At 34.4% G+C, this 13,305-nt stretch overlaps 1 protein-coding gene across 1 annotated transcript in view; it reads left to right on the forward strand.

Annotated features, from left to right (window-relative positions):
- USH2A (usherin) overlaps window positions 1–13,305 on the forward strand; it is an 825,608-nt gene that overhangs the window by 323,588 nt on the left and 488,715 nt on the right. The window contains exon 21 of the mRNA XM_030936493.1: window positions 9,202–9,332. Coding sequence (XP_030792353.1) covers window positions 9,202–9,332 — 131 coding nt within the window. The remainder of the gene's footprint in view (window positions 1–9,201; window positions 9,333–13,305) is intronic.

Genomic DNA, 13,305 nt, shown 5'->3' on the forward strand with positions numbered 1-13,305 from the left:
AAGAAGAAGAAAGAAAAGAGAGAATTCAAATAGCAAGATGGTAAAATTAAGTTAGAAACATATTAATTATATTGAATATAAATGCACATAACAGTAATAAAAAAGAATAGCTTATTAACCTGGCTAAATGAGCAAGACTCATAAAGTGTGTACAAGAAACACACTTTAAGTACAAAAACATAAATAGCTTAAAAGTAAAAGGATGGAAAAAATAAACCATGAAACACTTATCATAAGAAAATGGTAGTGGTGATATTTATATCAGCCAAAATAACCTTTAAGACCAGTAATATTACTAAATAGACATTTTGTAATGATAGTCAATTGATTAAGAAGAAATTATCCTAAATGTACTTATATGTAGTAATAGAGTTTCAAAATACCTAAAGCAGAAGTTTACAAACTAAAGGACAAAACAGACAAATTCTCTCCCATACCTCAAGATTTTTAAATGACTTTCTTAGTACTTAATAAAAGAAGTTGATAAAAATCGGTAAAAATACAGAAAAATCAAACACACTATCAACAAACTTAAGTGATAGTTATTGTACATTTTATACAAAACTGGAAAATGGCTATTGTTTTTCAAATGTACGTGGAAAGTATGTACATTTGAAAGTATGTCCACTACAAATATTCTACAGCTAATATACTGGGCCATAAAAGAGTCTTAATACATTTCAAAAGTTGAAGTCAGAGTATATTCTCTGTTTACATAGAATTAAATTAGAAATCAATCTGAGAATGCTGTCTGGAAATTTTCTAAGTGCTTCAAATTAACACATTTCTAAATGCCCTACCAATTAAGAAAAAGGGATTTTTTTTTTAACAATTAAAAAATAAAGTATAACATGAGGTTTTTGGAATGTACCTCAAGTAATGCCTGGAGAGAAATGTATAGGTTAAATGGTTATCTTAGAAGAAAAAAGCCCAAACTTTCCTAAGCTTCTTAAAACAGTCAAAAAAGAACAAATTAAGTCCAAAGTAATAAGAAATTTAAAAAATTAAGACAAAATTGGGTATCAATGAAATAGAAACAGAAACCAAAGCCCAGAACTGATTTGCAAGAATGATGGGTGTTGGGGAGTGGAGAGTGGTAAGGGGAGAGAAGGAGGAGGAGAGAGAACAGGAGAGGAAGAGAGAGAGAGAAATATTTTGGATTAGTTTAAAAAATCTATCAATATGATTTATCACATTAATAGAGGTAATAGTATAGAAAAATATCATATTATCTCAATAGAGTTGGAAAATATTTCACAAAATTTTATACCTACTCATAAAGAAAACTTTCAGCAAACTAAGTACAGGAGAGATAAAGGACCACTACAAATATTCTACAGAATATATATACATATATATGTGTGTGTATACGTGTGTGTGTATATATATATATGCATATATGAAATGTACACTACAAATATTCTACAGCTAATATGCTAATATGCTGGGCCATAAAACAGGCCATATATATGTGTGTGTGTGTGTGTGTGTGTGTGTGTGTGTGTGTGTGTGTGTGAAATAGTGCATGTTTTGCTTTTCAGATAGGGATCAAGTTTTTGTTCAAACTTTACCTTTAGTTTTAGCCACTGCTAAAACAATACAATAACATAAAAGTCATAAATATTGAAAAGGAAAAGAAAATGTATTTATTTGTCATCGACATAATTTTGTATGTAAATGCTTTAAACAATCCTCAAAAAAGTGTTAAAACTAATAAATGAACTTAGAAAGATTGCAGAATACAACATTAATATAAATAAAATTAATTGAACATACACTAACAATAAACAAGTTAAACAAATAAAATTGGATTTAAAAGAATTTTCAAAAAACCACTTAAATTTAACAAAATAAATGGAAATATTTGTATAGTCAAAGCTATAAAACATAACTTAGAAAAATCAATGTAAACCTAAATAGATGAAGATTTATCATGTTTGTGGATGAAAAACAAGATATTGTTAAAATAGCCATTTTCCTGGTCTATTTATTCATTTAATGTAATTCCAATCAAAATTCAAGCAAGTTTTTTATGAAGAAATTCCCAGGTTGATTCTACAAGTTGAAAGAATATGCAGAGACCTGGAATATCCAAAATACTACTGAATAAAGTATTTAAAAATTGACCAACTTAGTCATCTTATTTCAAGATTTAAAATAAAGCCATAATAATTCAGGCTTTATAGTATTTGTGTAAGTACTGGCAATTTAATCAGAAATAGACTCAGACTTCCAATGTCAATTAAAATTTGAGGGAGCTAAGGCAATTCAATGGGGAGAATACAATCTTTTCAACAAATAGTATTGTATAGTGTGTAGTAGTCAAAAATAATAATAAAGCCTGACCCCCACCTCACATCATTCATACAATTTAATTTGAGATGGATTCATAGACCTAATAAATAAAAGCTGAAATTATAAAGCTTCTAGAAGAAAAATGAGAAAATATCTTGATCATCTTGGTGTTGGTAAAGATTTCTCAGACAAGGTACAAACAAAGTGCTAACCATTAACAAATGATAAATTCAACTTCATCAAAAATATTAAGAAAATGAAAAGGTAAGTCAAAGACCCGATTAGGCTAGGTATATGTTTAACTTAGAATATGCCAAGCAGTTTTCCAAAATGATTGTTTAGTTTTGCATTTACATTAGGAATGTATGAGAGTTTTCATTGCATCACCTGTTCCTCAGAATTTGGTGTTTTTAATTTTAGCCATTCTAGTGGGTATGGAGATGTGTCTCATAGTAGTTTTAATTTGCATTTCCCCGATGAATGATGACACAGAACATCTTTCTTGTGAGCCTTGGTTATTTGCATATCAGAATTTTTAGTCAAGTGATTGTTTAGACGTTTTGCTCATTTTCCTTTGGGTTGCTTGGCTTTTTATTGAGTTGTAGGATTTTTTAATATATTCTACATGTCAATTCTAAGAATTTAAATTTCTGATCAAAGATTTAAACAATTTATAGTAACTTTTTAGCAGCTTTTTCATTCATACTAGGAACTTATATTTCAGGTTCCTTCTCTCGATTTGGATTTTGGAAGGCAAAATTTTCATCAGCTGAAATGTATTAGTTCTTGATTTCTTTTTGTTCTTACAATACCTTTGTATGGCTATTACTTGACAATTTCCAATCATTTTGAAATGTCTTACATTTTCCTCTATCTGCAATAACAAAGTTAAGTTGACTAGAATAAAGGCTTTTGGATGGCTTTTTACATTTCTTAGTTCAAGAGAGACACATTTGGTTTTTGAAAAATATTTGTGTTGAAGTCTAACACACATACAGAAAAGTGCAAAAAGTAGCAATGTACAGGTTGACTCATTTTTATAACCTGGACAGCCCTGAGTACCCAGCACCCACAGTACAAATAGAAGACTACAGGGCCCCCAGTGGGCCTGCCTTGTGCCCTTTCTAAATCTCAGCCAGGATTACCTCTATCCTGACTTCTAACATCATAGATGGATTTTTGTCTGGTTTTGAACTTGATATAAATGAGATCATACAGTATATATTCCTGTGTTCTTAGTGTCTCTTACACAATCCATATTTGTGAGATTCATGTATATAGTTGTTCATTCTCATTGCTATATTCGTTTGTACAGTTGAGTGACGTGTGTATGTTTCAGTTTGAAGGTGTAATTAAAGGTCTTGCTATAAACATACTTGTGTATCTTTTGACCCTATGCATTTGGGTGGGGCTGGATATGGATCCAAGAGTAGAACGGTTGGATAAAAAGATACACATATCAAAAGATACAAGGATAGCTTTTTTTTCTTTTTTTTTTGAGAAGGAGTCTCGCTCTGTTGCCCAGGCTGGGGTGCAGTGGCACGTCTCGGCTCACTGCAAGCTCCGCCCCCTGGGTTCACGCCATTCTCCTGTCTCAGCCTCCAGAGTAGCTGGGACTACAGGTGCCTGCCACCACGCCTGGCTAATTTTTTGTATTTTAATAGAGACGGGGTTTCACCGTGTTATCCAGGATGGTCTCGATCTCCTGACCTCGTGATCCGCCCACCTCGGCCTCCCAAATTGTTGGGATTACAGGCGTGAGCCACCGCGGCCGGTCCACAAGGATAACTTAATAAATATTGTCAGTTTTTAAAAGAGGTTGTACACTCCAACTAGTAGTTTATGAATACTGCATGTATAGTATTATTACATTATATATTATAAATTTAACATTTTACTTATTTATTTAATATTCTATATAAAATATAGTTATATGTAATATATACGTGTAGTTGTACATATTTGGCTACACTTTGTGTTTTCTTTTCATTTTAGCCATTCTAATGGATATTTAGTGGTATTGCATTTCATTTTGCATTTCTCAGATGACTAATGATAGCGACCATCTTTTTCATATGTTTTTTCTGGCTATGTATCTTGGTATCCGATATATGTATTGCAAATATCTTCTCTCACTATATCGTTTGTCTTTTCATTCTCTTATTCCTACTTTTTGCTAGCCAAAAGTTGCTAATTCTAACATGGTCTAATTTATCAAGTTTTCCCTTTATGTTATAGCTTCACATTTACTGTTTAACAATTATTTGCCTAATCCATGGCCCCAACAGTGTATGATTTTTATGATTAAATTTTAAACTTGTAAACTCTCTTACTTGAAAGTTAAATATTTCCATGTAGAACTTGGATTTTGTATATTGTTAGAATGTTAGGCCATGGATGTAAGTTTATTTTACACATCTCATGTATACCATTTGTAAAAAGTATGTATTCCTTAAATATTTCTTGAATGAATGAATATAGAGATTCATGAAATGGCTGTATTATTTAAACACTAGAAACAAAAAACTGAACTTTAGAACATTTCCTTTCTGTCTCATTTTTTGAAAATTAAAATCTAAATTTCAGCAAGTGAGAAAAATACAATTTTCACTTGTCTGCCCATTTTAGTCAGTGCTTCAGCTGAACACAAACATTAAAAGCAAAAAATATTTTGGCACTGCTGGGCTGTGATCCACAACTCTTCTTATTCCTGGGCCTGGGATGAAAACACATTCAAGAGGCAGAGAGGAAGACAAGCTCAACTACACAGCTGTATTAAAATTTCTGCTCTCCTGTGCACACCACATGTCCACTTTCATTTCTTTGGCCAACACAAGGCTAAGTCAATAGTTAGGAATCTGTAAATACATAATCTTCTCATAGGAAAAGAGAGTGTTAATAATTTGGAGTAGTTATGCATGTTACCACTCTGTCTCACGGTAGAGTCAATAATATTTTCTTTAAAATGTTTTATATGTTAATTAAAAGATTATGTTTGTATTTAAATATATTCTTTTTATATTTAGTTCATTTAAAGAATTGATTACATGGTTTCAGCATTTGGCTCAAAAGATAGAATTTATCTATATCTATGGCAATAATTATCTAATTGTCAAGAATATGATGTTTCAGTGAACGTGTGCATTTTTAATTTCATCATAGAGTTTGCGCAAAAGACAATCATTCATTATTTATTTTGACAATGTAAAGAGAAAAATGAGACGATTAAATTATTTGAAAAAGCTGTGGGAAAGTCTCACATACACCATCAAATCCAATTGCCTTTTTTTATACTATAGCTTCCCTTCTTATAAGAAATTTTCCTCGATCTGTGTAAAGTATTATATTTTAGTTGCACTAGCAGTGCATTTTCTCATATAAGCATAAAACTTGAAAATTAAATAATATATTTTAGAAAAACACATGCACTTGCATATTTCTTAAATAGTGCATAATTTTTATGAGATTCCCAAGTATATCTTGTCTAAATATTCCTGTAATTCTTACTGATTTATTTTCATTCATCAGATTTCTCTTGAATTAAAGACAAGTAGTTGTCTTCCCAGATTGAGCAATTATTGGTATCTTCCCAACACCCAATTCCTTGCTTTTATTCTCCTCTCTACTGTCACATAGATGACTCCAACACACTGGTAGAGAGTTTTGCTATCTTCATGTTTCAAATTACAGCTATTTTTGTGAAATAACCTCAAGCTGTGTAATTTTATAGGAATAGGTTTTATTATAATGTATGATACCAAATATCACATAAAAATGGTGACAGAAAGATAAGATTTCCCAAGTAGTGTTACTCTGAACCACAAGGAGAAAAGCTTAAGTGAAGAAAAGAGTTGGTAGAAATATAATTGTTTTCTGCTCAGGTTGTAGACCAGACTTTATGTCTATGTTTCTGCTGGTAGATGTTTCCTTCTTTTATCTCCCTGGTTTACCCTAATAATTAATTTCTGTGTCTCCCATTTCTTTCTCTATCAGATTCTTCTAATTCGTGTTCTGTAACCACCTTCTGCTCATTCATTTCCTCAGTCCTTATCACCCAGCAGTCAAGAGTCTGACCATTCTACTCAACTGAAAAAGATTATGTCATTACCGGCTCCATAAGCTTTTCTTCAGTTGTAATTATTCTGGACCTATTGGAAGTGTTTACACAGTTAACTAACTTTGCCTCCTTAAAGTTCCCTCCTATCTAGGCTTCCATTTTACAATATTATCTTGATCTAACTTTATTCTTGCCCTTATTTTTTTTCCTTTTCTTAAATGTGGACATTTCCATTAAAGGCTCTTGTTCTTTCTCTATAATCTGTCTCTTAGACATGGCTTTTGATAGGTGATTGCCAATTTATTTTCCTAGCACCATCTTCTCTTCTGAGATTTAGATTCTCATTTCCAAATGGCAGATAGAGTTTTCTGCATCATAAGTTCAGTAGGCCTAAAACTAAAGATAATTCCTAACCCCAGATTTCCTTCCTTACCTGACATTTCTATTTCTGTTATTAATACTCCATTTTCCTCAATAATTGGTGAAAAGAATGGACCATTTCGCCCCACACCATCACCTCATATCAATATGACTTAATGTGCCTTTCCTGAAATGTATAGAGTTTATCCTTTCAATTATTAATTCAGTTACTTGTCTGTCCTTGTCTTATTCTCCCAAAGCACAGCACTCACCTCTTTTCTGTGTAACTAAGTTATGTCTCCTCTCTACATTTCATCATCAATTTTGTTGCCTTAGTCTCAATTTTGAAAATCCTGTTCCTGCTCTCCACTCAAATTTTAATTTCTTCCATTAATTTATGGGATAAGTTTCAAATGGGTGGCTCAATCATTTCAGCGCACTTATTAGGGGAGATGAGAGAGAACAATATATCTAGAGAACAATACTCCTAGTAGTAGGAGTCCAGGTGAGTTTGACTACTGAAAAGCAATTTGTTGGGGCAAACAATTCTATTCTGTGAAGAGGAAGAGTTGCCAGGAAGGACCGCGTCCTTAATCTGACAGCAAGAACACAATGTTCAAGCAGGCCAGAGTAAGAGAATAAGAGAGTCTGTAACAATGAGATATAAAAATCACTAGGTCAAGTTTGTTGAAAATGACCAAGAGCATAAAACATAGAAGATGGAGATGAAGAAGTCAAGAAGGCCAGGATAAATTTGATTTGCCTTCTTGGAAAGTCTAAAGCCTGTATCCTAAACTTAACCTTTGCTGTGACTAAAGGAAGGGTACTCTCAAAATAACTTAGAACACAACATTCTTTTTCATCTTTGTCTTCTATACAAACTTCTCAATCCATATTGTACAGATGTGGGGTCTCACCTATTTCACCAGATTTATCTAATTCCCTCCTTCACAGCCAGCCTTCCTCAAACTTTCCATACCTCTAGGCCTTTGTACAATCCCCACCAAATCCTTCATATTCTCTGAAAACAAGCTGAAGTATTATATTCTCTAAAACTGTCCTCAGTTTCTTTTAATCAGGTATTTTGTATATATCCCTATACCATTGACCACATCACATTACAGTTTTTTTTTTTTTTTAGTGTCTTTTTTCTCAACTAGAACTCAGTGTCAGTTATGGGCTTATTAGTTTTTCTTCTTTACCGTGTAGCAGAGTTCAACAAATGTTAGTGTTCCACAGATGTATGTTGAAAAAACGACAGTCCAATGTTCACCAAATGATATCTGCTTTCCTGCCTTCAAATCCTAGCTAAAGTTTTTCTCTTAAGACATGGTTTCTGGGGTAGTTGATGTCTATTGAACCTGAGTCCACCACCACCCACATATGCAGGACTTTTGGTTACCAGCTCAGCCTGAAGGAAGATCTCCTTCCTTTAAATTTTTATTATCCTGGCTGACTGTATTTTTACTTAAATCAGTATTCATTCATTATTCACTATTGTGTTCTTGAGATGTTATTTGATTTTCATATATGGTCTTGAGCTCTTATTTGATTCTCACAGGATAATTTATTAAGACATATGCATTTAATATTTTCAACGACACTGGAAATTCTTTGAAAACAGAGATTGTGTCTCTTACCAGTTTTAATACATTAAGCAAAAAGCCTTACACATGGCAAAAGCTCCATAGTATGTGTTGAGTACGTGAGATACTGAGTGGAGATGGGGCCATGTAATGGTAGGGGAAAGGCATCATTCATATGACTGGTGATGGGGACATGTAATGGTAGGGGTAAGACATCATTCAGAGAACTGGAGATGGGGACATGTGATGGTAAGGGGAAGGCATCATTCATAGGGCTGTTGCATGTTGCCCCTGCTTCCTAAGCTGTGGAAATTTCTATGAGAACAGAGCATTATATATCCTATGCAGGGCTGGTATGTGCTCTGAAAGGTCAGTAAAGATCCCAGAATTCTGAAGGCTGCAAACCATTTGGTTATAGGATGGTGTTTCAGGAAATTACCTCTATAGGCCACTTCATGGCAGGTCTTTCCAATATTAACTTCTATTACTGAACTGATTATTTGAACTTCATAAATATTTTAAGCAAGATCCTCTGTGTTTCTTTCACTCGTGTCAAAAACCCATTTATTTTTATGACTCTCTGATCATGTTTTCACGTTGATACTCTGAGTATCCAATTTTGGGTTGACAATATGCCTTTTTAGGTTGATGAGTTTTGCATAAATTTAAACTTCATTATATATTGATTAGCAGGAAAACAGGCATAAGTTTCCAAGTACTGATTGGCATTTAAAATGGGATATATCTGAAACCAAATGGCTTAGACCATGCCAGTACATTGCTGTGTATAACTTCCTGACTGTACTCACTACATCATAAATAGTAATGAAAGTAAATGTACATTTATCAGAAAGAATCAACAAAACCCCAGCACTGATTTGCTGATCACACTTGTCTTACCAGGCATTAAGACCAGCTTTCGAACAAAAGTGCCTGAAGGTTTGATTGTCTTTGCAGCATCACCTGGCAATCAGGAAGAGTATTTTGCACTCCAGTTGAAGAAGGGACGTCTTTATTTTCTTTTTGATCCTCAGGTAAATGAGTACTCATAAAAGTTAATATTTTTGAGAATTTAGTATGTGCCCGGTACTGAGGTAAATGCTTCTGTTTTCACACTGAAACTTCATTCAAACCTTGTAAGGTAGGTACTATTATTATCCCCATTTTGCCAATCAAGAAAATGAAACTTACAAAAGTAATGTGACTTGCCCTCAGCTAAAATAGCTGAGTTAACTTTTAAACCATCATGGTCCGACTGAGAATCTATGTGCTTAACAACCAAAATGCCACCTTATAATGAAGATTAAAACTTTTAAATAAATTTAAACAGCTCTATTTTTATTTTTCTTAATAGCAAAAAAATCATGTCCCCTTTTCATCCTTCCGTGTCTTTCTTTTTTCATTGTTTCACCAGCAAATATTTAAGTGGCTATCAGGTACTATTGTGCTGGGCGTTGCAGACTACCATAGTTTAAAAGTTAAATATGACCACGCCCCTGTGAAAAAAATCTGCAAAGGATATGGTAAAATAATCAATTTAAAATGTTTATAAATTATATCAAAATAAAGATTTAGGATGCTATGTATTATAGGAACAAAAATAAATAAATTGTTTTGTGAGTTGTCAATTTTCTCTGGAAATGTGATATTTAACTGAGATACAAATCAATGAAGAAAAATTGGTCAGAACAAGAGCATACGTCTGTATTTGAGGGTGCATATTTCAGGTGGCGCAGTACAGGGGAGATACTGATCCCCACCTGGGAAGGTGCTGAACATAAAGTTTCCAGGCAAAGTGAGCAACAAATGTTAAGGAAATAGCAAATATTAAGTGCCTGAGGTGGATGAGAGCATGGCACATTTAGTACACTGAGATGAATCTGATATAGTTGGGAACAGAGACAAAGGGAAAGGTTGAAGATTGAAAAGCTGTGTAGAAACCAAGTCATTTAAGGCCTTGTAAGCGAATGTGAGGATTTGAATTTTTCCTAAGGGTGCTGGGAAAGCACTGAACAGTTGTCTTCACTTGAGTTAAACAAATATCAGTGAGCATTTGATATTAGGTATTGTATTAGGCATGTGAGTAGTTGAGAAATGAGTAAGACTAAGTAAAAGATATTAGCTTTCCATTTTCTTAGTTCTTCAACTTAAAACTGATGTGCTTACCAAATAAACGTTTTACGTTTTATTGATAAAGCAGGCACAACGTTCACTCTTGGATCCAAGTTGCATCTAGGATTATGGACTAAGTAACGTGGCTGAGGATCTCAGCCTCATGTGCCCCGGAGATCCATTGACCTTAGAGAGGAAAGGCAGGGCCTATTGTACCAAGTGTATCTGAGGACCCTACCAGCCTCAAAAAGCAGGCCAAGGTCCCCCTGCTTTATGAAGCTGAGAGAGCCACACAGTGGCCAGTTGAAGGACCAGGAGCAGAAAGGCTCCTTCCTCATGACTTGATAGAGGCCCGCTAACTCCCTGGCTGGTGCACTGTAGGTCCTCAGACACAAAGATTTCTGAGTGTCCCCTTGTAAGGCAGCTTCTTAAAGGATGCCAGCAGGTGGGCAGTGAGTAAGCAAAAGGAAATAGCATCACACCTAAGCAGATCCCGCAGCCAGAGGGAAAGGAGGAAGCAGCAGCTATCGCAGAAGGCAAGACAGATGGCAACTGAAAAAAATAAAAAAAGAATCAGCTGAAGTTGATTCAATAACATAAAGGAAAATATTATTTTTTATTTGAAAACTTTAAGTAGATTAATTAGAGGAGAGACACTTTGAGCCTCGGATTAGTAGGTCAGAAGATTAAGTTGAAGAAATCTCTCAAAATACATAATAAAAATGTGACACAAACAAGAAAGATAGATACAACTACTGTCACTAAGAAGCGATTCAGAAGGAGAACAAAAAGCACATGCTCGAGAAAAACAGGGATAACATAAAATGAGAAACAAAAATAGGAGAGAATATCTGATTTAAGAGGGAATTTAGTATATATCCACTGAAAAGACTCATCAATTTCCTGTCAAGATTAAGCAAAGTTAATACTTCTGTGAGACCTCTTTGTGCCAGGCATTATTGTAAGTGCTCTCTCTATATGTAAATTTATACATTTTCATACACATATATACCCATACACACCCACACCTACACACGCACATAAACTCATTTCAACTTTTCAACAACTCTATGAGGTAGATACTCTTAATAAACCCATTTTACAGGTGAGGAATCTGGGTCACAGGTAAGTTAATTTTCCCCAAGTCACAACCCTAATAAGTGACCAAGCCAGGTTATAAACACAAGCAACTGAGCTCCAAAGACCATGATTTTAGCTACAATGCTATACTACTTTTCAACATGAAAGAAATATGGCTGTTGATATTCATAAATTCAGAAAAAAATCCATCTGTGCACTGTTCACTGAAAGAAATACTTCAGTAAGTAATCTAGCCAAAAGGAAAAATAACAGAGTCAGAAATATAAAAAGAAGAAGCATCAGTGAATAATAAATCTAGCAATATTAAGCTATGCCTAAATATTTAATGATAGAGTGACTAGAACTCTGTTTTACAGTGACAAATAAGAATCTTTGAAATAGAAGAGAAGTATAGCAAGGGCAAGAAAAAAAACCGTGAATAATCATTTGTTGCTAAAATTAGTAAGAATTGAAGGAGAGGAAAAATGAGTGAATTAAAAGTTCTGAAGGTATCAGCTGAGTGGTGGGGTGTGGGTGGAATAAGGGAATAGGTTATACTGATGTTTTGTTTTCTTAAAATAAATAGGGCAAATGTTTGATTTTAAATGTTATAGAAAAATAAGTTAGTTACTACTAATAAAAAAGTGTTCTGCAGGACATCCAAATTAACAAGGTTAGAAAGGAGAGCAAATGCTAAGTTAAAAAAATCAACAAAAATCAGAAAAAGAAAGGGGAGAGTACAGTAAAATAGAAGACTGTTAGTGAGAAAGAAAAATCTGGCTTTTCCCCTTTAACCAGTTAGTATCTGGAAATATTTGAGAAGAAGCCAGATGGAGAAAAACGAATCACGGGACACTTATTTATAGAGCGTTAAAGTATACAAAGTGGGTTCCCATGAATGATCTCATTTCATTCTTGAAGTAGCCCCTTGAGGTTGACATTGTTTTCATCCATGCTTTAGATGAAGTGGCTTAACTAGGGTCATAGAGTGGTTTAGGGATAGAACTAGCACTGAATTCAATTATTTGAATAGCACTGAATTATTTTATTCAATGAAATTTTGCTAAGAATTTATTGGACTTCACAGTTATGCACTGGGAACACAGAAATGAACAGAATGACACTCATTGGAATTCTGGCCATTGGTTGTTCATCACAGATTTTGAGTATTTATAGTCACCCCCTACCAAACATGGAACAGTCATCGGAGAATTAATCCAAAAATGATTTCCCCAAATCTGAAGCATGATTGCCATCTCTTTTGACATGTGGTGTTGCTTTTTCTAAAGGATGCGATACCTTAAAACTCTGTAGGATAGGAGGGTAAAGAGGTCAAACTGCTTAACTGAGAATGGCTGCCAGGAAATTCATCTGGCAGGTCTCATCTTTTTCATCTCCTTTACGGTGATCACCTGGACAGGCTGGTGCAAAGCGTGGTAACAGAGTTCAGGGAAACATTCACAGGGCATTGCCCCTCATTTCTGTCCCCTTACCCTTCTCATTCACACAATTACTTAGAGTGCTCATCACTGCTATTAGCTTTCCCAGTTGCTCTCTCTACCCTGTGTAGCCAAACCCTAAGCTGTAGACATGGTCCATAGGTGCCCACCAAGTATTAATAAAATTATTAAAGCCGCTGGGTGCGGTGGCTCATGCCTGTAATCCTAGCACTTTGGGAGGCCGAGGTGGGTGGATCACGAGGTCAGGAGTTCAAGACCAGCCTGGTTAAGATGGTGAAACCCTGTCTGTACTAAAAATACAAAACTTAGCAGGATGTGGTGGCAGGTGCCTGTAATCCCAGCTACTCGGGAGACT

Source organism: Rhinopithecus roxellana, chromosome 8, assembly GCF_007565055.1.
Source record: "Rhinopithecus roxellana isolate Shanxi Qingling chromosome 8, ASM756505v1, whole genome shotgun sequence".
NCBI lineage: Eukaryota > Metazoa > Chordata > Mammalia > Primates > Cercopithecidae > Rhinopithecus > Rhinopithecus roxellana.